We start from the raw sequence: 26,737 nt of genomic DNA on the forward strand, positions 1-26,737 counted from the left end.
CTCTGTGTTACAATTTGATCATTTTCTTTTTCAAAAAGCTTAGAGTGTCTAAAAATGTCTAAAAGAAATTGTGGAATTATTTTCACTCACTTACAGAACTTGCATGACCAAGCATGAAACAAGTAAATTTACTAAAGTAAATTTTACACAACAGTGTACTTGAGCATAATCCATAATGGGCTTTTTGTGAAAGTAGTTTGCAAAAAGCAAGCAGTGTCACTTTATGTGCCCTTATTTTTTGTTTTAAATCTTTTAGCGTTTCACTGCAACAAGAACACTATGAATTAAAGGGTTTTTCCACCCTGTCTTGCACTCGGTGTGGGAGAAGTTTCAGACATGACTGCATGATCACAAGACTTTTCTGGATGTTTGTCATAATCTCTCACTCGCATATCACACAACTTCATAATGTTATGAAAAAAGTTTAAATTACATATACTTTAGTACATACTGTCACCTGTAAAAGTATGTCTCCTTGAATCTGCAGGTGTACTGAGATCAACAGGTTTTTGAGGCCTACAAACTGTGTGGCAGGGCAGCATCCCCAAACAAGATATGATCATTATGATGGAGATGTTCTGGACCTCAGGGAAATTATAAAACAAAATGTACTCAGGTGAGGATCAGTACTATGTAATCAGTATCACATCCTATATATCATTCTGTTCATTTAAAAAAAATGACTACATTTGGTATGTGATGTAAACATGGCATTGTTATAGACAAGGCTCACCAGTAGTGCTGGTGAACGGAGCTTTAGCTCTGGAAGATGTTGCTCCCACTGGCTTTGCTTTTTGGCAACAAGGTTCATCGCTAAGGTCTAATCATGCTGGGACAGTGCACAGGATGACAGTGTGCAAAAAAACATGCACTCATCCAAAGTGATGGACATGTATGAATCAGTAGTAGTTGTTGCTACATGTTGTTGACATGTATTTATAGACAATGGAGAAATATCCTTAGAGATGTTTGGCCTATGTGAAAACCAGCTGATAAAAATGAAGCCTTTCTTTTAACATTGCGCAGTGAGGACCACTGGTGTGCATCACACAGCAGCTGAATAGATAAAAATGTGAGACCATGTATCAGTGCACAAAGATTTTTTATTATTTTGACATTTGTGTAGGAAATGCAAGCAAAAACTTTAAAAGAAACTTGAGTAGAGCTTTGTAAGCATAAAAACATTAAGAATATACACATCATCTGATATACAGCAGGCCTGTTTTGTTCACTAACATTCACATCCATCCTGTACACTAAAAGCTAGTGTTTTTATTTTGACCATACATGTTTTCTTAACATGAGACACAGCAGGTAACAATAAACAGGTGCATAGCTCACCTTGGCACACAGACAGAAAATTAAAAAATATATATTCAAATATTAAATACAGAATGTTGGAGTTGTCTGCTGCTGGGAATTGTATATAGATGAGAGTCACCGTGGGATAGTTGGTCACAAAATCCAAAAAAGCACCATATTGTTTTCTACAGGTTCAAACATCACAATACTGAAGCTTTAGCAAAGCTGATATTACTTCTCCCCACTTTAAGCTCCACCTACCAAATAACACAATAATGCTACTTACACAGTACCTCAAAGAAACAGCTGATGAGACAGAATGTGTAAGCATGTAAACTTCAATTCTCCAGTGATGTTAAAATACTTCTAGACCAACTCCTCCTTTATGTGTTGTTTGCACTTCCAGTAAATGTTTCCTTCACTGAAAAATAGTTACACTTACAACATTAATATAGAGAATTCTGCATCGTACTGCTAAGGTTTGTTCTGCTTCTAGGCGCTGTTTGGAGCAAGAAATGTTACGGTTACTTACCATATAACACATAATAAACCTACGAATAAGTATTTGTGTAATCATTTTCAATCTGCAGGGATTACAGTTAAATATTTAATATAATCTCTTTTTGTTCCTGACCAATATTTGCATTGTCAGAAACACATTTAGCCATTAGGTTAAACAAAATGAACATTGTTTAAAGAACTGGCAGGTTTATTTCCACAGACACTCAAAAGCTTCAAATGGCCATGGAAATAGATACCTTAGTGAAAAAGGCACAAAAACATGAACTTATTTGGATTTAGTGTTAGAGGGCTTTGAGACTTCCTGTGTTGTATTTGTTCAGTGGCTCAATCTAATTTCATGTGACTGAATAAACACTTTTATAGCACTAAGATCTGAGAAAGATATGTTACGCTTTAATACCGGTTGCAATAAGAAAGAAAAGCATATGATGCTGCACATTTGTTCGTGTTCCCTAAAAAAAACAAAACAAATATCAGGACGCTTGTGCAAACGTACTTGTTTTTTGTTTTTCCTCTCTCAGCACTCCGTCTCTTTAGTATCAATGCGTTCCTGCCTCTTAAGGCGCCGTCGGTCCTTGGCTGGTAGGTTCTGTTCGGTCAGATCCTCGAAGGAGGATTTCGTAGCCGACAAGCAGGCTCCTGCGGTTGTGAAATCTTCCAGCAGGCCCTCCTCTCCCAGGTGAGAGCCGCTGCTGGTGTCCTCCTGGATGGTGGCCATCCGCAGCCCCCCTGCGCTGTCCGGGGTGGGGCCGGAGTTCAGATCGGGGGCCGGGGTACTGGTGTTGGTTGCGAGTGTGGCCCGGACCTGGCTCTGCGGCTGAGGCTGTTGTTGATGGATGAAGGGCACGGTCCGGCCGCCGGAGGAGGAGGGAGGCTGAAGAGGCTTGACGATGCGCACGGATGCTGACTCGAGGTTGCTCAGCACGTCTTGATTCTGAAGAGGGAGAACAGCATGTGAGGACGGAGGCAAGTCACAGCTGTGTGTGACTGAGGTGGCACCCATTCCCTTTTTACTACATTCTGTTTAATTCAGAGCATCACATGTATCCCAGAACTTTACAGTTTAACTCCCCAACATATGTTTTATAATAATAACCTCATGTTGCTGATTGCGCTACCTTTAAGTAGCTCCTATCTACTCTTATCTACACTCTTAAAACACACCCAATATCTTAAGGTGGGAATGAGTAAAAACAAAAACCTTTCTGCCTTTGACCATTTTGAAGTGTCAGGCAAATGTGATTTATTAATTATGACTGCAATCCATTTAGGGTTACCAGCACCCTGATATTAAACACATTGGTTCAGCTGCAGGATTTAAAAGCAAACCTAAATGGAACTAAGCCATCATTAATTTGATCATTTGTGCGAGCGCTTAAAAATGCTCTAACAAGTCAAAATGTCTGCAAGAAAGGTCTTAAGAGGAATGTACCCCCCAGTCTTTTTCTTCTCCCTCCAATCAAACCCAAAGAAGGACCTCACACAGTGCACACAGCCACTAAACAAAAAATAAAAACAGTCACCTAAACGCTTCTTGTTTTGGCTTTGAAGAGCAACTAAAAACTGAAAAATGTCGACACACACTGCATCCAATTTCACGAACGACAACAATGTGAAACCCGTTTGGTCGTCTCGATGTTTGAATACTCCAAAAGTGCAATCTTGCTTACTTGAGGCAATTCCTGATCTGCTGCTCCACAGCTGTTCAGTCACATGAAGCTGTGCGAGCCTCCCTCGCTTTATTTGTCAGATGAAGACGAGTTCGAGGGGCTGCAAATGTGCAGCTGGATCAGTGATTACCATCAAGCAGTAAGTGACTGCAAGAGTATCCCAAACGTGGGCCACTGACCATGCACCGTCATGGACTCAATGGCAACGCATTGCAACACCAAGCCGTCGCACACACACTCACCTATGGCGGGAGCTCTACTACAAATTTCCACCATCTGCTGCAGTTCCAAGGCAAAGAGTGATGGACAGGTCATTCAGAAAACCCAGCAGTGACAGTGAGGCCATTGCTTGTGGATTATCTGACCACTGGTTTATGCAATTTAAAGAGTCTTCTGATTCTCATTCTTACCCTTTTATTTTTCCAGGTCTGGGCTGGTTTACCACTAGCCTTTTCCAACATCAAATAATGATATTAAAGGTAAAACCACAATTTCCCAGCTCAGCAACAAAAACCATAACTGTTAGCAAATTTTAAAGTTGGCCTATTTTGATTTTTCTCATCTTTTGTCACACATATACCGTTTCAATGTGGGAAGCACATATAAAACATGGCCAGGCTCCCTATGAACTAAAAGCTCAGGCTTAAGATGCTCTAAATGCTAATTTCATCATGTTTCCTTTTACTCTTGGTGCTGCAGGATGATCAGAGAAGGAAAATCAGCAGCAGACACACAAGACTTTTGGTTAAACCTTCTGTTTAAAAGGCTCAGCCAATCTGAGGAAAGTCAGCTGGAAAGAAGAGGAGCTAAAAACAGATCTTGTTTTCTGGCAATGAGGGGGTTGCCGTATGCTCCAGCATAAGATATAAGCAATACTTTGAACTTTAAATGTTACACTGCAGTTTTGAATTTATGTCTTAATGTCTCATTTGCAATGAAAAAAGGCCAATCCCTGATCCTCAGTTACAGTCCTTCCTGTTTCTTCTCCCTGCTTGATTAAAGAGGTCAGTTTTTAAGAAGCAATATGGAACTGGATTAGTTTGGTTAGTCTGGTGCAAGAGAGCAACGGTGGTGCACAGGATCAGCGTGTGTGAGCACTGGAAAGTTGAAGAACTTACATTTGGAGGATAATAAAATGACTTTGTGTTCTCCTCATACTGCTGGTCGAGTCGCTTGTCCTAAAGATAGAGGTAACAGAAAAGGACAGCATAAGCATAGTGCTAATGATGCAAATATCAGCTGCTCATTGTACACTGAAGACAATGGGGATCAGTGCAAATGGATATTCAGCAGCTTCTTACCACACAGTGAACCAGGATACTGAGAGGAATCCAGAAGATGAGGGAAAACACCACGACTGAGCCCACTATGTTATCAGCCAAGAACTTCCCTGATGTGGTGATGAGGTGGAGGATAGTGATAAACACACAAAAGAGGAGAAGAAGAAGAAAAACTTTGAATTTGACTAAGCTAAGCTACTACAGTCATAAACATTAAAACAATATCACAATTATTCAGAGTTTTATTGTATCTGGAAGCATTTTCACACACTTTTTAACGCCGACTTACCAAATGTGTTTATGTCCAGCTTGTCAATAAAGTCCCACAGCCTCTCAATCACATCCTGTACCTGCTTCATGCACTTTCCCTTTATGACCGAAAACAAAGTTGACATTGAAATAAAAATAATATCTCCAAAATGTTGTAACGCTGACACAGTTTTGTCAGCACTACTGTAGTTCAGAAATACAGAAATATGATAGGATCAGCAGGTTTCTTGATTGCAGAGCAGAGAAGTATAAAGGTTTGGTAACTCACGCCTTCATCACAGAAGCCCACGGTGCAGGGTTTTCCTTTGCGAAGGAATAGAAAGTTGCCACCTTTAGAGTAGGGAGAGCAGGTGCCATTTTTACTCCTGCAGCACACTTTACAGGAGTGCTCAGTATCTGGAAGCAGAAGAGACGATCAACACAAGAAGCATTTAAAAAAATATTGAGAACTGTTATTCATTTATATCCTGGATATATTGAAAGAATATCCAAGCTTATTCAAACAGTCCCTTTTATTCTTAATATGTTACTTCCAGCTGTAAATCCAAAAAAGAAAAATTCATCTGTGATCTTGTCATTTCTTTCCAAACTCATTGATTTTTGCTTGTCTAGATACTCCTCCATCTGATTACCTCTATAATCAGTGAGAGTCTCCAGGCTTATTCAGCAAATCTCAGACATTTTCAAATGTTGTTGAAAGAAATAAAAATCACCATTGCAAGCGCAAGGCTGAAGGTTCAGCTCAGCCTCACAGAAGGGCACACACTCTCCATTGCGACACAGGCCTTTGTCAACACACACTGTTTTGTCAGCAGCATTTTCAGGAGGTGGGCATTCACTGCTGTTACCTGTTATGTGAAGAAAAGGGTTAATTTATCTAGTTTTTTAATAGGCAGGCTTGAATAACTGCTGCAGTTCTCGTGTTACACCAGCAGGAGGCGATCACCTGTGCAGACTGATTTGCCTTTACAGGTAGCATTGATGGGCTCCTGGCACACTGTTCCTCTCTTTGCATAAGTGCAGTTCTTGCAGCAAGGGCTGTTTCTGTCACTGTAAAGAAATCAATTAATCCAACATTTGATTCGATTGTTGTTTTTCAAAAAAATTCCTTATAGATCCATCTTTTGGATTTCATACCTGCACTTTGCATGACTTTTGAACTTGCAATTGGAGGTGCAGCAGGGGTCATCATTGAGGTGGAGAAGCCCAGGGTCGCAATCTTCCCCATTCTCCACTCTGGAGTTTCCACAGACTTTGCTGTTCCTCTCTTTGAAGCACAGCGGTGCCTTGTGACTTAATGTCTTCTCTACAGAAGCCTTGCTGCAGTTGGAGAAATGCTTGAGGAAAAACAAGAAGATAAGAATTAATCTGTAACAGGTTAAAGAGGACTAAATTTTTACTGTTATTTTGTGTGTGTGATTAAAGGTGATGTGACAAAGAATAGTCATGAATCTTTAACGCTGAAATAATGACATACGCAAATCACTTGCCTCTAAATTTTCCAAACCTGAATCTCAAAAGGTTTAACAGTTTATGCAATTATCTTGTTTTATGCTTCTCCTCAAACACCTAACGTGGTTGATGTGAAGCTGCAGAAATCATAAGGCCAATGATGGAGGAAGCGCATTAGATTTTGCGTGTGTTGTTAATTTCACAGGAACAACTGTGACTCAGTTATCCCACCTTCTGCACAACCAGAAGCTGCCATCCATTCTGCCCATCACATTCTGTATCATCTCAGCTCATCTTGCAGACATATATCCTGGTATGCAGCAGTCTATTCAAACTAAACGGCATCATAGCCTATTTAAAAAAATAAATAAACAATGCTACCTGCTGTAAATTTGATTGATCTGCCCCCTCAAGTACAACTTGTTGGCAAGGTTATTATGGTTAACTAAAACAAAATGTGACATTTTAGCTAACTAAAATAAAAACTAGACTTTCGAAAATAATTAAAACTGGTCAGATTTTTATTTGTTTGGCTGTAACAAAAGGGGACTTTAAGTCGACTGCTTTCTACAAGTTCTGTGTTTAAAATGTAAAGCTGAAACTGATTTTCCTAAACCTTGCCTCTGGCATAATCCATCGATACAATAATAACATTACAGACTAAAACTGAAACAAATAAAAACTAAATGGAAACGAAACGAAAGGCCATGGTTCTCAGCCGGAAAAGGGTGGAGTGCCCACTCCGGGTCGGGGATGAGTTCCTGCCCCAAGTGGAGGAGTTCAAGTATCTCGGGGTCTTGTTCGCGAGTGATGGGAGAAGGGAGCCGGAGATCGACAGACGGATTGGGGCTGCGGCTGCAGTAATGCGGACGCTGCACCGGTCCGTCGTGGTGAAGAGGGAGCTGAGTGTAAAAGCGAAGCTCTCAATTTACCGGTCGATCTACGTCCCTACCCTCACCTTTGGCCACGAGCTGTGGGTAGTGACCGAAAGAACGAGATCGCGGATACAAGCGGCGGAAATGAGCTTCCTCCGAAGGGTGGCTGGCCTCTCCCTTAGAGATAGGGTGAGAGGTTCGGCCATCCGGGAGGGGCTCAGAGTAGAGCAGCTGCTGCTCCACATCGAAAGGAGCCAGCTGAGGTGGTTCGGGCATCTGACAAGGATGCCCCCTGGGCGCCTCCTGGGTGAGGTGTTCCAGGCGTGTCCCACCGGGAGGAGGCCCCGGGGCAGACCCAGGACACGCTGGAGAGATTATATCTCTCGGCTGGCCTGGGAACGCCTTGGTGTTCCCCCGGATGAGCTGGAGGAGGTGGCTGGGGAGAGGGAGGTCTGGGCCTCTTTGCTTAGGCTGCTGCCCCCGCGACCCGGCTCCGGATAAAGCGGATGAAGATGGATGGATGGATGGAAACGAAACATTTTCAACGATAACTGAAACGAGCAAACTCACTCTGGAAACTTACTGAAACTTAACCAAATGAAAAACAAAAAGTCCAAATGAAAGTAATCAAAACGATAATAATTCTGTTTCTGTTGTGGACTTGCTGTTCTGACCTCTCACACTGTACACCGTTTGATTTCACCACAGAGTTGCACAGAAAGATGATGCCAATCACTTATAACCAATAGTTTGTCCATTCCCACAACTTTTTGATCAAAGCAAATCAAGTAGTAGCTGAACTACGAGCACAGCTGAAGTATTGTTGGGTCTGCCCCCCCCCCCCTTGTCTAGTTATGACATGCCAGCCCTGTCTCCAGGACCAAGTATCTACTGTGCTTATCATGGTTGTTTTCTTTTTGTTGTCTTTTCTTTAATCCTGCCAAAAATAATCACCTATCTGGCCTTTTATCAGCACTACTCCTGTGCCGCACATATTTAAACTAAATCCAGAACTCACTGTGTACACTGCAGCCTGTCAGCTCAACATAAGAAGGACCAAGATTTAATTAAGCTTAGGATCAGGTCTTATTCATAGTGAGTAATACTAATTCACACAGCTATGTATTAATGACTAACATTGTGGGTCATCGCAGACGTTCTCTCTTCCTGGCATGTGACTGTATTTGTCTCTGTGTCAACATGGACTTTCACGAAGAACAGTTTAACCCTCCTCTTTCATCTTCCTGGTGTTTAGGTCTCAACTTTATTTCAAGTAGCGCAATTTCACTAATCCTCCAAAGGTCATTGACATTTAGTTTTTTATGTTTAGTGTGCAAAGATGTACAGTGTAGTTTTGTTTTTTCTCTCTTTAATCATAACATGGCATCTCCTCTTTAGGTGGAAACTAGCTAACTAGCTTCTCGATCATTTCTAAGGCTGCTTTTTCATGGATACCTGGATGTTAAACTTTATTGTAACACCTTGGACGACAGACACATTGATCATGATACTGTAGCTGAAAGAACCTGGACTATTTAACTCTCAGTGTTGCTTCACTGTGTTTACTTTGGGAAGTGAAGAAGCATCTGAACCCTGGAAATAGCTAATGATGTCAGGCTTACCAAGCATATATGTTTTTATATTACATGAATGGATAGTTACCTTGTTGTTGACATGATCTCCACTCACAGCAATAGGGTACATGACAAACTTCCCCCCCTGGTCATCACTGGGGGCACAGTACGGTATATTATCAGGATCATGCTCTGCTCCAAAGTTATGGCCCAGCTCATGAGTAGTTACCAAATCCGCCTCCTGATGAGACAAAAACAACATTAATTTTTAATGCTTAATTTTTAAGCTACCTAAGAATAAATCTAGAATCTAAAATCCATTCTGTTTAAAATAAAGGTAAAAGTTATAATTACATAGTTAAGTTTTGCACATTATATTTATAACAGTAAGCGTTTTGCAGATGAGCGTGGAGCATAACGCTACTTGGGGTGTCAAAATGCAGCCTGACTTGACATCGATACTCATCACACCCACACAAAAAGGTGTGTCTGCTCTACCTAGAACCTCAGCTTGGCAGACTGACATGTTGCGTAACATCTTGGCTGAACTGCACCCAGCAACTCGTTTTATTCTGAAATTATGACTAAAGAAATGAGACGAAACAGACCTTTGTGAGGATGGTTTTGCCGTAGTTCTTGGTGCTTGTCAGGCCTGTGTTGAGATAACTCGGCTTCTTTGAAGAATGAGATGGATAGTAAGCTAGAAAATTACAAAGGAAAGTGTCAGTACCTTTTTTTGTTTGTTCTAAAAAAAGCCTCCAACACATGGCTTTTTGTTTGGTTTCTTTTCAATATTATGGCTCGTTTTTCTTTTTGTTTTTAGCTTCACAGAGTAGAAATCATAGTTTGTCCATCTGGTCAAGAGCTGTGCCAGTGCAGTAAATTTTAATGGAGCTAATTGTCCTAACAGGGAAACGCTAAAAGTTAGGCTTTCAAAATGACATTAGAAAAATCCTCCATGCAAATAATCAAAAAGTGATCTTACGTTTTGGGCAGAGTCCACCTAGAGCCTGAGGTTTGGAGGGGGCCACATACGCCAGACCCAGTGTCCCCTCATCAAAGTCCTGGTATGTAAACAGGTGGGCCAGACACACACTAGAGGCATTGTCAGCAATGTCCGAGCTGAATTGCTGCAGGACAAGAGGATTCTTATTTGTCACCATTTCTGTAAATCCTAATTATTTTTCAATGGCAATACAAAAATATTGGACATTCAGAAACTGAGCTCTGTGTAAAACTCTTTGATTTGGAACAATATTTATCTTATACCAGGACATTTTACATGATGCACTCAACTTATTTACCATATTACCTCAAACAAACCTGTGCTCAGCTACTTGAACTCACTATTTTTATGCATTTGTGTAAATGGATTAAACAACCTGATTGAGTTGAACTGAATGATTTCCAAAACTAATCTTGGAAATATGAATCCAGTCAGTTTTGCCTGAAAAGGCCCCTTTGAACTTTGTGTATCTATACACTTTGGTTTTCTTGCTTTTGTACCTCCAGAAGTCTCTTCACGTCCCAGACCTCCTTTCCTTTTACAGGGCTGTCCTCCATGTTGTAATGGACCCAGTTGGGCTGGTTAGGGGGAGGCTTTGTAGGCTCCTTGTTAATAATGATCTGCGAATAGTAACCAAAGACACAATTTCAGTAAGTGTCATTTCTGAGTAATACAAAATTTAAATTAAAGCCATGCCCCTAAGTGTAATGCTAATAATAAGTGCTACGTGGAACATTTTATTTGAAAAGCTATTAAAGTAATAAGAGCAATGTGTTGGGCGTTCCCTTTCAGACCCTTACTGGGGGTTAAATGTGACACAGTTCAAGTTCCTCTTGACATTTATTGTGAAGAAAATTAGTCATTAAGCAGCTAAATGAATGCATATCTTTTCAGTGAGAACGCACTGAGTTCATAGTGTGACAAACAGTGTTTCTATTCATTCCCAAAGCCAGTGGAACAAATTAAATTACCCAACGAGGAATGCACAAAAGCTTCCAGTTTCTCCTAAAAATGCACTTCTCAAAGCCACTGAGGGGGCAGCGTTATTCTCAGCCTCATTTCCGGAGTGACGCAATATAAAACATCAGCCATCGTGAGGCTGGGAGCAGCACTGACTGACACTAAATCGCCACAAGTGGATCAAAATGTCAATATTTGACAGTACTGTAATGTTATGACACACAGCCACGTACACACCTGATGGATCTGGACCCCATAGTTTTTAAATTCCTTACTCCATGTTGTGTTTCTATAAATATCGTCAACTCGATCAATTAGCTCAATCTGGGATAGGAAAAGAAAATAATCAGACATACAAATAAAGCATTTTGACACACCTGAATATGCAAATATGCTGGCTTTATTTACAATTACTCTTTCAACGGGAAACAAAATGTGACAAAAGTTATTCTGCTGAAATATACATGTATAATAACACATTAGAAAATCAGACCAGGTAGTTCAGAGTAATGCTCTCTTCTTTGCGGCCCATGTGTCTGTAGAAGCGGTAGTCTGCAACCAGCAACAGGGGACAGGTATTCTTCTTGTGATCGTGAACTTGTCTCTTCTCTCTGTGGTGGTATTCTGCCAGGATGAAGCAACAGAAGCAGAGAGAAAGAATAAGTACAAGCAAAAGATTCAGAAAAGTAGAATCTTTTTTTGTAGCATTGCCTCACCAGATAAGTCTCAGGTAAGACAGATTAAGTACAAAGTACATAAAGATGCTGGACAATGAGGCCACGCTCCAATATCCCATTGTTAATTGTCCTCATTTTCAGATATAGTAACATGACTTCTCTTTTTTTGCTTGGCTGTGATCTGATTAAGCTCTACCTCTGTTCAGGCCAGATTTAAATAGCAGATTTAGCCTTATTATAGAGGTTTAACAGCACAATAAATGTGGATGAGGTGTACTTTACAGGGAGGAACAAAGCCACTGTAAACACAAGGTAATTTAATGCGCAGATCATACAGTGTTGGGCTCCATCACCTACCTTAAGCGTAGGTATTCATGATATACTCAGTTATTTATTTTTAGTCCGCTTAAGTTGCTTTGTTCTTCCTTCATTAAAAGTCTAGCATTAATCCATCTACCCACTCACTTTTCCAATTTAAGGTCGCAACCTAGCCATCACGAGGTACACCCCTGACAGGTTGGCGGTTTACAACAACATTAACACAGACACACAAACAACCATTCGCGCTCACACTCACAACTACGGACAATTTAGAATCAACAGCTAAACTAATATGCATGTTTTTGGACTGTGTGAAGAAGACAGACGACCCACACGGGCACAGAACCAGAACCTTCATGCTGTGAGGTAACAGTGCTAACCGCTGCACCAGTCTGCTGCCCCTGCATTCATTGTCAATATTCAATTAATCATGTTCCTCAGCAGGGTCCTTCAAATATAAGCCAAATATGTGTTTAGACACGAAGGAAACAAAGTTCTCTTGCTGCAAGGATTTTCAAACTAAACAGAAGATGGCTTTATTTTATTCATTTATTTATTTTATTTTTTGGGTTATTTTTAAGGGTTTTGGGGGTTATTTTAAGGGGCTCTTTGCACAATTCCTCCTATTGTGCAAAGAGCCCTACATCACCCAGCTTTAAAAAAAACTCTTCTATAAAAGGTGGAGGGCCATGAGTGCAAAAATAAATTAAACAATCACATCATTAAACATCCAAAAGTTGGTTCTGTTCACCTGGACGTAGCGCTTTCAGTGGAACGAACATTTTGTCACTTTGATAAAATCCAGATGAACAAAACCAACTTTTGGGGATTTCCTCATCTGGATGACTAAGTTGGCAACAACACACATCATTAGATAATTAATTAAATATGAGTCAATATTTAATTAAAATTTAAAATAAATACATAAACAATCTTTTACATTTTTTAAATAAAATAATATTTAATTACTTACACATTAAATGTTACAATTCATATTAATATATAATTTATTTAACTCATTTTGGCTCTTGCAGCCCTCCATATAAACTAAGGCGATCCTTCATTATAAATCTGTGCTTTTAATAGACTAAAAATCTACAACCTACTACCCAAGATAAAATCAACAGCAAATCCTTTAGGAAAGAATGACGATTAATACAATTTAAAAATAAATAAATAAATTATTCGAATGCATGTGCAAAGTCATTTTACCGTGTAACGGTCACAGTATGTTCGTCATAAAAATCTGAATATTCTACCTAGAAATGTTTAAGTGAGACTCACACACCCTAAATAATGCATTACAGAAAAGGAAAACAGGAAGACATCCTTTGGGGCATTACATCACACAGTACACTCGACACTATTCAAAAGTGTGGGTGTGCGCTTCACTGTCCTCCACAACAAGCAGTGGGAGACCAGTGACGACTCAGAGTCCGCTCATTGGGCAGAGGAGCATCCATGAATTTTAATGCCTCCTCCTCCATACGAACCTTCACCTCAGCTCATTTCCCCAAAGAGCATTTTCAACCAGGAACCAGTGAGAGCTGTTGCATACATTTCCTCTGGCACATCGCGCTGTTATATTCTTTACATTTCCAAAGCAGCACAAAAGAATGAAGAGGCATTTGGTTTTTACATAATGCCTACTTGTGATCAGTGTGTATGTGCATAACACAGGATGGAGATAGAAAGGCTTGTATTAAAGTGACTGAATCCAACACCCACCTCCTTTGTCTCACTACAGGCTCCTCTTTCCTTCTCTCCACCTTAAACATTTGCTATCCTCCTACTCTTTTTCACCTACTCCTATAATCCACACCAGCACAGAGCCCACGCTGTAACAGCACAAATATCTGCACAGATTTGCGAGATTCACCACTTCAAGAGAGTTAAAAAGCACAGCTCACCCTCTTCCTGGTCCACCCTCTCCTGCCCTTCCCAGTCCCCTCTGGTATTCTGTGGCAAAAGGGGCTCAGCGTTGACGTAGCCACACACTTTTGGAGAAGCAATGCGGCTCAGATTCTTGACATCTTCTGAGCGATAAACCAGCAACCTCCCATCAGTTGGGGAATCGGTAAATCTCCACAGGGGCTGCATTTTTATAAATTTTTTAAAGAGAGAAAGAAAGAGCTGGTATTAGAGAGAAAAAAATCACAGAGCTTGATGAAACGTGAGTATTGATAGCTGGAGAAAAAAAAGACAGTAAGGGTAGTGGTGTGGTGGGAATGGACTGGCAGGTGTGTCAGATTTACACAATATGAAAAATGCACTGTATCGTTTACTTCTGTGTAGTTTCACATGTTAGTTGTGAATAATTAGAACAGATATTGGGCATTTTTAATCACACAAAATAAGCTCATTTCTACAAGGCATCGATTATTTAGCTGCCTCACTTTCTACTAATCTAGCATCTTTTTCAACTGACACTATAGGTAAGCTCTATACTGGTAATATTTTATGATATCTCAGCAAGCAAGCCCAGCACGTTGTACTCAGTTGTTGTATACATATAGATTTTGGGGTTTTGTATTGGTTTTGTTATTGCTGCCATTACATGCTTCAGGAGTGCGGGCTTGATGATGTGAAACAGCTAAGGTTAAGCGTCTTACAAAGAAAAATACTGAATTTAAATTCTCCCTCTATTTTGGCACGGAGACAGCAGGTATACAGATGCATACCTCTACATTGTACTCTGCTTCATCAGTCAGAATGTGAGCAGAAAACTCATCTCCGTCTATGTGTGCCTGCACACGCGAATTCTCCTCCCCTGCGAACATAAAACAAATTATTAGTAACATTTAATAAATATGGATTTACTTCAGATATATAAAAATTTGCTTGATTTCCACATATAAACTGTAACTCTTCTAAAATGAAAGACTGGAAAAATTATATTCTGAAAATATGTTTTTTTTTCATTCACTCACCAACAACATGGCCAGTGAAATAGTTTTGGAGGTGAACATCATAATTTTCCTTCATCCCGTGTTTGTCAACAAACACAGCTTGGAAGTTGTCCGTGAAAAGGTCTGTGTTTGTGGTCAAGTAAAGTTTGAAATGTCTGGATTTGGAAAAGAAGATAACATATTTTACTTAACTAATAAATGGCTGTTTGGTCCTGTGTGAGACATCAAACTGGGTTTAGCAGACATAGTATTCACTACGGGTGCAACGATACACAAAATTCACGGTTCGGTTCGATACTTTGGTGTCACGGTGTGTATGTGTCTGTATCTCCTCCTAGATTGGAACACTGTAGAACATCCAGTGTGAGGGCCAACATCTATATAGCATATACAAATATTCTATAAAAATCCCACAATTGTATATATTTGTACATTTGACAGTTCAATTGAGCACCAAACACCTCGCACAGGAGTTTGCTAGTAAATATAAATTGCAATTATTAAATAGAGCAGGCAAAAAAATAGTCTTTGGGCACATTTCGATTTTACAGTTTGTGTAAATTTAGAATTGTCATCTCAATTATTTTTGACGTGAGAGGATTTAACAAAACTAACAAAACTGAAACCTTTCTTGTTCCCCTTTCAAGACAAAGGGAACTAGGCACGAACTCACCGCTTCAACTGAGCCTTTTCTTTTTACAAATAACACTTCTTACAAAACAGTCTATAACAGCCACAACAGTCTATTAGGTTTGTACTGAGCCATGGCTGTGTGGATTTTTAACAGTTTCTAAAAGGTAGAACGCAAAACATTTAGCTTTTTCCAAGACTTACACAGTTTCTGCCATTACTGCTATTTGGCAATGATGGCAGTAATGCACATGTAGGATTCACCAATAAAAGAAAAGGTTCTGAGTGCTTCGGGCAAAAAAGCAGCCCAGTTAAGACTAAACGAAAGAAAAACAAAGCATGCTTTGAGAAAATCAGGAAAGAATTATCAGGAAAGTGCAAGAAAAATGGCTTAAAGAAAACAAAGCTCCTATGAGATTAATTTTTACCCTCTCTGTAACACTTGGAGACCTGATTGTGCCACTGATTGTGATCATTATTATTATTAGAATATAGTGACTAGTGAGACAACAGCAGATCAGTGTTATAATCTCTGAGCCACAAACACAAATTTGTGTTTCTAAAGAGACTGATAAAAAAAAAAAAAAAAAACCATGTCAAACACGTTAGAGATGTTTTACCAGGTCCTCATTACTCCAAAACCAATGTATAATATCACAGTGGAAATCTGCTCATAGATTTGATCAAGATTTTTACCTCATGTGCACAGCTATAGGGGTCTTTGTTTTAACACAAACCTAAAGGAAAAGTGAAGCGACTCAACAACATCGCTTAAAAGAGCTCATTGTTGTACCTGTGCAGGGCTCTGAAGCTCACCAGACGCTCAAGGTGGGACTGGGTGTGGACGTCCCTCTTCCTCAGAGAGTGCAACTGGAGGCCTGACAAAGGCAGCACCTCATAATCTGACAGGACTGAGTTCAGAGAATCTGGAATATGAAGGGGACAACTGTCACATAAGACCGAGGACATACTGAGTTCGTTCATTTACAAAAGTCTGCACATGTGAAAACGCCCCTGTGCTCGCAATTAACAACTGTTCGGGATTTCGTGAGTTAATAAGTTATAACATATCTAAGATCGAGAAAATATAAGTGGCATTGCTTTAAAGTATTTATTATTTACCAAAATTATCCAGAAGATAGCTTTAATGTTACCGTAAACTAACTTCTGCTTAGGCTGAATTGCTAAATTAGCTTCTTACCAAACTCGGGGTGGTCTTCGTGGTCCCCATCGGTAGCAGTCATTGGCTTAATTGCAGCGTTTACCCAGCAAGGAGCCAGAAGGGTAAATAAAAGTATGCTCTCCATTTTAAGCAGAGCTCTCTATACATGTGCTGTCATTGTCGGGGGTAAATAATCCGTTTGTTTCGACAGCTAGCTAAGCTACCCGGAAGTCCACCGAATGGAAAACATCCGCTAAAAGCTAATGTGCCGTTGGAAAGGAGTGACGAATGACGTCAGACACATGAAGAGCAAAACTGATGTACGACATTAGATAAAACGCTTGATTTTGAGATATATATATATATATATATATATATATATATATAATCTGTAGTTTATAAATAAACCTATAGAAATAATGTAAATGCCATTTTGCATTTAAAATTTTAAATACACAGAAAATCTCAATTCCGTAAACATAAGCATAAGGAGTTGTTGATATATGACTGAGATCGTCTTATCATACTCCTCAGTGTGTATTTATACCACTTGAGTAAAGTACATCTTGCATCCGAGAAAAAGAAATCCTCTCCGTGACTGAAAACTAAAACCAATAGTGAAACTATAACCAAAATAAAACTGAACACACCAAATTACAAGCCCAGGTCATCCCGAGTTTACCTTCAAATCGGAGTATGAACAAATGTACATACTGCTGCTCCCTTTAGGGGTCGCCACAGAAAATTATCTGCCTCCATCTCACTCCCTAGCATCCTCTTCTGACATGCCAACCCTCTCTGCATGTCCTCCATTACATCCACTATTCTAAGTTTCTCACACATCGAAAACATCTCAGGTTTTCCTCTATGCCAATATGTTGTCATGTATTGCACTTAACTCACTGGGACAAAACATTTTCATTTCAAATATATTCATGTTTCATCTGTATTTTCCACCAGTGTTTGTTAAAGCATTTTACCTCAAGCTGTGCTAATGCGGAGATCAATATTGCTAGCTTAAGTTTTATTGCAGTAAAGGTAAACATTTAACCCATATCAAATGTGGAAAATGTCAATTGTAAATGCAAATTTAATGTCATAATTCACTGTTTGAGTCATCTCAAGTTCGCTTTTTATTGATTTAATCCTACAGGGAGTTTTAAGTACAGTTAAAAATTCCTCATTTTTCCTTTTGTTTATAAGCACCAAGTTAAAAAAAAAAAAATTTAAAAAAAAAAGAAAAGAAAAGGGCAAAGGCTGAACTTGGTTTATAAAAGGTTTTATTTATGTTAACATAGCCGATACATACAGATTCAACAGACTGTTCAACAAGGCTTCTGGGGGGGGGGGGGGGGGGGGGGGGGGTGTCTACAACTGAATGAATAGCAAAATAGTGGTCCAAATCTCTAGTGACAATCACTGGACAGACTAACATTTCACCCTTTCTAGGATGTGTACAAACTTGCATTGGAAATGGATAAACTTGACATTTGGACAGGTTTGTGTTACAGCAGTTTCCCATGTCAGTCTGAAGATGCACAAGACCCAGAAGATCAAGGTGGCCTCTCTGCTGGAGGATGAGGAGGACTGAAATTATAAATAAATCAGAATATAACAGACTGGAGTGTGAACATCTACTTCAACATCCACATCTCAGTCTGGTTTTCCTTCTGTGACGTGAAATTTACAACGAGAGAAAATAAACAAAGTCCAACTAGTTCCCAGTGGACATCAAGTATCAAGACAGTGATGCATTAAGGACATTACAGGAAACTTCAAGTCTCATCACGGTGTATGAGTGATGAAAAGACAAGTTCACTGAAATTCAACCAGCTGTCCATCGGGGTCTAGTGCATGGACATCAGAGTCCTCGACATCCACAAGCTGGCTGCCTCTGAGCGCTGTTCTCGAACTCGCCACACCAGAGAGGTTTAAAGGAAGTGATGCGCATTAACAACTTATTATATTTAGGAAGTGTATCAACACCACAAGGTTTAAGAGACAAGCATGTCCCTGAATTTGATCACACGAGGCCCACTATTACCCACCAAGTATAAATGCTTCATCAGACCCAGGACAAAGTGAGGGAAGTTAAACCTGTTGCTGGGCGCCGGTTTAGCTCAGTGTGTCGAGCAGGCGACCACATGCCATAAGTCTGAGAGCGGCCGGCCCGGGTTCGAATCTGACCCACAACCCTTTGACGCATGTCTTCCCCTCTCTCTGCCCCCGCTTTCCTGTCCTTTCTTCACTGGGTGTATCAAAATAAAAAGGCCAAAAAAATTAAAACTGCTATGTAGCAACAGGTGTACTACAGTAAGATATACAAGGAAATTAGTATGTGTGTAATATTTGTTATTGGAACAAAATACAACCATTTTATGAAGTTTAGCTTTCCAGTTGTTTTGCCTCTAATTGAGGTAGGGAATCTGATATCATGTTGAGCTAGCATTCACGGTAAACTGCACACAAAGGGGATGGCTGAGACCACAAAGTACAGGAATGGAGGGTTCTCTCTTGTGTCCAAATCAAGTGTGTGTTTTTGTCGTTTCTCCCCCCATATTAATACACAACCGTTTTCAGCAATGTTTTCATGGTAGAATGTTTAAGTGGAGCATTTTAAGGAATGAAGGATGTATAAAAAGTTGTTGTTTTTTTTCCTTTTATTTTTTGGAGTCAACCCCAGCAGCATGGGCTTGGGCTTCTTAGTTCGATGGCTTGGAGCCCTCTTCTCCCTCTCCCTCTTCAGTGGCGCTGTCTGATGTCCATAACTATGGGAGGGGGAGAGAGAGACAGAGAGATTTAAGACAGGCAAATATCCAGATTCATTCACAGATTATGATCAATTTAATGAAAATTTACTGTATTGTACACACTAAAAAACAGGGACACTGTTAAAAGGCATTTTTAATTGATTGGGTGGGGTCCAACACTTATCCGAACACGCAACCTGACAGTCTCAGCCATTTTATCATGAAGGGATACGGTTTTGAAGAATGACATGTTTCTTTTAAGCCAATTAAAAGTAATCGTGACTTTATAACCTCAATGTCACACAACATGCATAAGCCAAAGACAAGTCATGCTCTGGCCTTTGCTACACTGACTTGTCAAGTGACAGAAAGCCTTCTTCCCCTCAGCACACAGACTGGCTGGATAACCACAGGAAGTCTGTGCATGTGCAGAAATAGCCGATTCATGCTTATGCTTGCATCTTTCATCAAAAAGGATCTGTACACTGCAGATTTGTCACTTGGGATAAAGAGTAATGGTATTTAAATGTTTGTGGCTAAGTATTGATTGTTTTTTCCAAACAAACCTTAAAAAAAAAAAAAATTAAATTACAACACTCCTTGTCATACATTGGGGTGGGACACTGGAAAAAAAAAAAATAAAAAATAAGGCAGCTGCCCAAGCAAAGTTGTTTTATGGGTATCTCGATGCAAATTAACAGTCTGGGTTATCACTGAAACTGCAAACTGAGTGACAGCACTGCTTTAAGACATCCTTACTAGTTGTGATCATACTTTGTCAATTTTCTTTAAAGGAAAAGTTTACATTTCTAATTTTTGCAGGTTGTGTGTCTTTTCCCCAGATGTTTGTAACTCTTTGTAAGAGTCAGTGCACACGATTCAATGGCAATATATGATATACATCTTTAAGCAACATATAAGATGTCTCCTGTACAGGGAAGGAGGAAGAAAAAAGAAAAGAAAAAAAAAAAAAAAAAAAAAAAAAAAAAAAAACTTACTACTGTAGGAGTAATAGGAGCTTAACCAGCGCTAACATATTACCTTGCCTTGGTGCGACTTAGTGTTTAACACATCAGTTTTGTGGTTTAAAAAGCACCAAAGTCACAAAACCAACAACCACAGTGATACACACAAAAATAAAAAATAAAAATAAATTCCCCTTCTTCTTGCTTGAAACTTGAATTAGAAATTAAAAATACTGCCCAGCAATATTTTAGGTGTGGCTGAACATCAGGTTCATGACACTGAAACAACTATGATACATTCGGTTCAGTGAAAACTGTTTTATGTCAAAAGAGTAAAGCACTCACTGTCAGGTTATCTCTGAGGAGCTGCATGATAAGAGTGCTGTCTTTGTAGGACTCCTCTTGTAGATTGTCGAGCTCTGCAATAGCATCATCAAATGCCTGCAAGTGCAAAGATAAACAGCAACACTTAGAACTGATCCATTTCCAGCTGTTTACAACTTAAGACCTCAATTAGTTGTCAGATTACTATTAAAGTCTGTACCTGTTTGGCCAATTCACAGGCTTTTTCTGGGGAGTTCAGGATCTCATAGAAGAAGACCGAGAAGTTAAGTGCCAAGCCCAAACGAATGGGATGTGTGGGTTCCATTTCAGCCTTGCTGATGTTAAATGCTTCCTGGTATGCTTGCTGTGAGCTTTCAATGGTATCTAAAGGAAAAAATAAATCATTTGTGTAATTATCAAAGTTCCCAAACAAATCCATTGAACAGAAATTGTTCAACTTAAAGACTACACTCCACTTTCAGCAGGAGGCAAAACTGTAAACTTAAATAAATGAAAACTTACAAATGCTAGTGTGAGAATAACATAACCGTAGTACTGATGTTAACTCACTTGTTTTGTTTTCTCCACTGGCAACTTCAGCAAGGTATCTATAGTAGTCACCCTTCATCTTTAGATAGAAGACTTTGCTCTCCGAATTTGAAGCATTTTTAATTAGATGGTCCTCCAGCAGTTTCTGTGAAAATAAATGTGAGATTAATTTCAAGTTTACAGACCAAATACTGAACAGCAAAACTTCAGTATGAATATTATTTATTGAGCCCCAAGTTAAAAGATATGAGGACTGCAACATTCAACACCACTGGATGAGCAATGGTTCATCCAAGTGTCATGCTGGCCTACATCCATTAGAAAGCTCTCCTGCCTTTGCTCTTTACGAGTACATTCTGTATCCATCAGGAGTCAAGTGCATATGCTCACACTGTCATTTTGAAGGATCATTTTACTTTGTGGTAATTTCAGCTGAAGTTGCTCCAAATTGCACAGAACCAGGCCAGGCCTCTGGTGTGTCCCCAGCTGCCCCAGATACTAGCATTTTGTGCAAGGACTGTGCAGCATGGTTTCACATCTTATTGCTGACACTGCCGTTATTGCCATTTTGAAACAGCCATGGCATTGCTTATAGGCTAGAGATTTTCTCAGATATTTTATAAGGTACTATGTTTTTACAATACTCCCATTACAATGGTCCATTTGCACCCCCCCCCATTTTAGCACATGCAGTAAAGACTAACAATGAGCATCTTTGCACAGATAACAAAGAAAACTAAGAAAACTAATTAAATCCACCTCATCTGAATTTGAACAGTTTAGATGATAACTACATCTGATATAGTTATGGTAAGATATACAATCAGGTGCCCAAAGTTTATTTCTTTCAATAAAAATAAAAAGCTACATACAACCCACATTAACATAAGTTAACCATTTGTGTGGGCTATACATAACATACTGGGGTAACAGCAGAAACTACAAGCTGATCATTTCTCCACCTGCATGTTATGCCTAAACAAACTCCATCCCGACTAGTGCTGAGAGGTATACGGTAATGGTTTAACGGTATAAAATTTTTGATTTTTTTCCCCATATACCACAATCCCCACAGAAATTCCATGAGCAAAGTCTAGGGAAACAGAAGCTCTGGCTGCAATGGATCATTCCCATAATTACTACTTGAAACCACAAAGTTCAGAAAAGACCCATACTTGCTCCATGTGCATACTGCATACTCATTTAAATTTTAAAAAAAAAAAAAAAAAAAAAAAAAAAAGGAGAAAGAAAGAAAATGCTGTCCATCTCTAGCTGGCAAATTCAGAATCTGCCTGAAATTGAATCAAGTTTGCGAGAGAAGGAAACGCGAGCCCTGATGCTCAGTGGCTAGTTTACAGCTACCTTCTCCTTTCTAATTTCGTATGGGGTTTTTTGGGGGTTTTTTTTATAAATAAAGCCAAAGTTCTTTAACTTACTACTTGCCTAGAGCAATAAGCTTTGGTTGTAAAACCATCTTAAGCTTTAAAAACTGTACTTGCAAACTACTTTTTGCAGTTTTGAGTAAATAACTAGTTACTTAAGACATAAATGACTCCTTTTTACCATCCATCTGCAACAAAGACCAATGTAGAAAGTCTTACCAACCACATCTAGCCATTTTGCTTACATTTTACTTAAAACTTTATTTTTAGCTTTTTAAACTGTTAGTTTTAAATTTGTATTTGCGTATTTTTCCATTTACCAATTGCCTTGCTTTGTGCAAATATTGCATTTAGCTACTAGATTCTATTTCCAAGTTAAATTACTATCAACTGTTACGTTTCGGTCACCTAACAGTATTTTCCCCAACTTCGTGATGATTAAGCTAGGCTAAGTCATTCATCTTTGAGTGGATATGTATAGAGGATTACTTTGGCTAATCTGTCAGTGAAACTCACATGGCTTAACCGATTGAAAGTGCAGATTAACTGTTTGACTAAATGAAAAGCTTGATACTCTGCAGACAAACATCAATTTTACCTACAACTTCCGTTTTACAAATTTAAACCGTTTTCAAACAAAAAGGTCCATACCCGCCATTTCCAAACACGCTCAGCTGAAACACACAAGTGCTAAGCGTTCCTCTTTCATTGCATATTCTACACAATAGACAAGAAGAGAAATGCATTTCCCTTCAGAGCTTTCACACAAAGCTCTGATTTCAGTCACCAGTGCTCACACACACACACACAGCATGGTGTTGTTACATTTAATCCCAACTGTGCAAGTGTCTTCACATTTTTAATGTGAATTGATGTGCTTTCAGAGTATGGGCGGATCCCTTATCATTTCACTATTAGCTGCAGGGTGTTTCCTTTACTTTTTACATAGCAAAGGTTAATCAGGCAGAATAACGCAATGTGTCTGTGTCCTCCCTTTAGAATATCAAAGATGCCTACGCTGGAAATTAAGAGTTTTGCTGAAGGCTTTAATTTTTTTAGACTGTGTACAATTTAGGGTTTAAAACTTTTCAATAGCCTGCATCTGCTCAGCTGACAAGCCTATAGTTGTGTTTTAAAGCTCTAAATGCACATGCGTGAAAACCGGAGCAAAGCATCTCCACACCTCTGCTGTCTGCACAGTGAAAAGTCTAGCACTTGTCACTGTGCAGGAAATCAAATAAGGCGGCACATAAGCAGCTTACTCGTCTATTGCCGTCTTTGCTCTTCTTTGTGGGTGCATTACCAACTTGTAAGGCTTCAGCAGACAAGTTAAGGCATGAGCACTGACACGCCCTTCTCTGCTGACAGACCCTCAGTCAAGACTCAGTAGGGAGAAAGCTGAAAGCTGAGTCACTGCCATGCAAGCGCACATCCTCATGAACACGCATGGAAGATTGTGGAAAATGAATGCTTTCTACGTCTTTGCAACACATTTGAAAAAGGCATCAGCTCAGAAAAATTATTTCAATCTTATAACTAAGGTTTCACTTTGATCCCCTCTAATCCATTATCAAGGCCAGCTAGAAACAATGTAAAGAACCAATCTGTGATGTAGCATTGGGTTAAGTAGTAAAGCATACTCCAGCAACTTTGTAATGATAAGCCTTGAAATGCAGCAAGCAAAGTCTGAGAAGGTATTTAATTGGACTGGTTTTAATAGGTGGATCTGCACAACAAAGGATGACTTTTTTTTTTTTTTTAAACCAATCAAGCTGAACTTGAGGAAGAGTGAGGCATTTCTGCATGTATAAATGGCACCAATAATATTATAGACTACACTGACTATCATCTACAGCATACATGCAGTGCATTTCCTAGGTTAAGCCTTTACCCATTTAGACACACCTTTTTGGTGCAGCTAATCTGACCTTTCCTCAGTTACAGCACACCCTCACAAGTTTAAGCCCATTGTTTGAAATCCAGATTCCCAAAAGACAGGAACAGTGGGAGGACAACAGAATACTTCCTTGTCCCCACTGGTTTTAGAGTCCATATTTACAGGACAACTTACAGGAAAGAGCATTGAATTCAATTTAAAAAAAAAAAAAAAAAAAAATTTTAAAATGCAAAATTAAAATGTGTGTGCGTATCATATTTAGATCTCAGGTAAAAAGTCTATTTGCTTAATTAAGTGCATTCTTAAAAGAAAAAAAAAACCTTGTGGAAATCTCTCCTTACAACAAAACACATCAAGCATTTGCCACTCCCCTCAAGAGCAAACGTAGATTCTAAAAAAAGAAACGCTGCAGTTTTAGTCACCACTAACTAAAGTTGGTTACAATAATTATAATTTAGTCAGCAATAAGACATTACAGCTTAGCTTCCAGAGTACATATTCCAAGACTGTGGTCTCCATCTCACATATAAGCAACATGCGCTATGCTGCGCGATTTAAAGAAAAAAAAAAAGTACAATTAAAAATATATATACACTTTACCAAAACACATCTGCAGATTTCATCCAGTTCTGATTCCACTTTCTCGCGATATTCTTTGACCATCTGCTGCTTCTTTTCGCAACCCTCGGTCTTCAGTCCGATGCTGGATATCACCCTCCATGAGGACCGCCTCGCCCCAACCACGTTTTTGTAGGCGACGGACAGCAGGTTCCTCTCCTCGTTTGACAGCTCCTCTCCCATCTCTGTAACAGCCTTCATACATTCTGCCATGTCGTCGTAGCGCTCAGCCTGCTCTGCCAGCTTGGCTTTCTGGATAAGATCCGTTTTAGCCATAGTTTATATATTTATTGAAGCGAGAAATGAGAAATCCCGGGAAGGTGAGTGACAGTCGAGGACTGTTACGCTTTAGAATGGCCGTAGGATGGGATGGACTGTGGCAATCCCCACAAGCTGCGGAAAGACGTTAACAATTAGTACGATGGGACATATCAATATACAACTGGAGGACAAGATATCCCAACGATAATCGTAACGGGGCGTAAAAACGGGTTTAAAATAGCACAATTTTTCCAAACTGAACGCGTTAAATCGCTTTAGCGTACAGAAATTTCCGATCCCAAACATAAGTAACCTGTAGTGTTAACAGTAAAGACACTTGATCTCGCTATACGGTTCTTTTAAAGCTGCGGTTTGCTGCGAGCATCGGAAGTAGGAGATCTACTGGCAAGCCCGTCTCACAATTGAACCCGCCACAAAGCTGTCTGCTGCACCTAGCTAGCGAGTTAGCAAAAGAACTAGCTGGCTACAACGGCCACTCCTTTCATTATGAAAAAAAGTCACTAGTTCCAGAAAAGCCTAAACGTACCCACAACGTGTCACTAAAGCAATCCACCACTAACCGTATATTTTCCAGGAAAAAAATAAATACTCACTGTTGCTGACCTAATGAAGTCTAAATTTTCTCCCCAAAATGCTCCGTTATGAGATAGTGACTAGAAAGGAGAAGAACGGCGGTGGCAGCAGAAAAAAACCCAACTGAACTGCTAAAATAAAGGGGGGTGTGGGGGGGGGAAAGTCATCTGAGTGTTGACTCTCCAATCATAAGTCCGTCTCGCATTTGATTGACAGGAATAGTAAGCTCTGTAAACCTGTAGCTGTTTAGCGCGGGGAAAAAGGCGGGCTTATGGTGGTAGTTTGGTTGAGCGGAACGCTGCAGAGACTGAGGCCCACGGGGTTTCCTCCAATGAGACCAAGGGATGAAGACGTCATCGCATTGCCATGGTGATGCTTATCCAATCACGCCCTTGCCTTCCACAAGCTGTGGGCACTGTAGGCGGGTGTGGTTCTGGCTTTTTTTCATGACTAGAAATTTGCCTTTTTAAGTGTTTTGGATAATATTTCATTGGTTCTTTCTTATTTTAAAGAAATCACTTGAGAACTTGAGTCGATATCTGCACATTTTAATTACTGTGGCTAATTTCTGTGTTGAAATCTATCCAGCTTTAAATCCAGTAGGCTTTAAATCCAGGCATAAGTATGTCAGTTAATCAAATAGCAATGCTGAATCCACTTTCACATATGAAGACAAGTCAGCAGCCTTGTTTATTTTGATTTTCATTCTGCTTTTTTGCCTGGATTTAAGCTACTTCAACTGTCACCAGAATTGATTTAAATGATTTAAATATCATCTTTAAAACTC

The 26,737-nt window shown here is 39.6% G+C and overlaps 2 protein-coding genes across 3 annotated transcripts; both read right to left on the bottom strand.

Moving 5' to 3' along the window:
- Positions 1–1,083: 1,083 nt before the first annotated feature.
- Positions 1,084–16,893, bottom strand: adam17a (ADAM metallopeptidase domain 17a). Its single transcript, XM_082517310.1, has 19 exons — positions 16,650–16,893; positions 16,242–16,374; positions 14,840–14,973; positions 14,591–14,679; positions 13,820–14,003; positions 11,405–11,535; positions 11,149–11,235; positions 10,452–10,571; positions 9,931–10,075; positions 9,554–9,645; positions 9,034–9,186; positions 6,182–6,381; positions 5,991–6,094; positions 5,758–5,892; positions 5,313–5,440; positions 5,064–5,142; positions 4,796–4,884; positions 4,613–4,672; positions 1,084–2,758 (listed from the first exon to the last, which is right to left on the bottom strand). Exons 1-19 carry the CDS (start codon positions 16,753–16,755, stop codon positions 2,342–2,344), a joined length of 2,586 nt encoding a protein of 861 aa, XP_082373436.1. The 5' UTR covers positions 16,756–16,893; the 3' UTR covers positions 1,084–2,341.
- Positions 16,894–17,873: 980 nt separating this feature from the next.
- On the bottom strand, positions 17,874–26,103 carry LOC309694802 (14-3-3 protein zeta-like). Of its 2 annotated transcripts, none has more exons than XM_082515014.1 (6): positions 25,971–26,103; positions 25,078–25,488; positions 21,220–21,343; positions 20,870–21,033; positions 20,671–20,766; positions 17,874–19,378 (listed from the first exon to the last, which is right to left on the bottom strand). In XM_082515014.1, the coding sequence occupies exons 2-6, from the start codon at positions 25,369–25,371 to the stop codon at positions 19,313–19,315; spliced, it is 744 nt and encodes a 247-aa protein (XP_082371140.1). In that variant the 5' UTR covers positions 25,372–25,488; positions 25,971–26,103; the 3' UTR covers positions 17,874–19,312. The 2 variants fall into 2 exon arrangements, with proteins under 2 accessions (XP_082371140.1, XP_082371141.1); XM_082515015.1 differs by having other exon boundaries at positions 25,981–26,102.
- Positions 26,104–26,737: the final 634 nt, after the last annotated feature.

This window comes from Aulonocara stuartgranti, assembly GCF_965226115.1.
Source record: "Aulonocara stuartgranti genome assembly, chromosome: 19".
Classification (NCBI taxonomy): Eukaryota; Metazoa; Chordata; class Actinopteri; order Cichliformes; family Cichlidae; genus Aulonocara; species Aulonocara stuartgranti.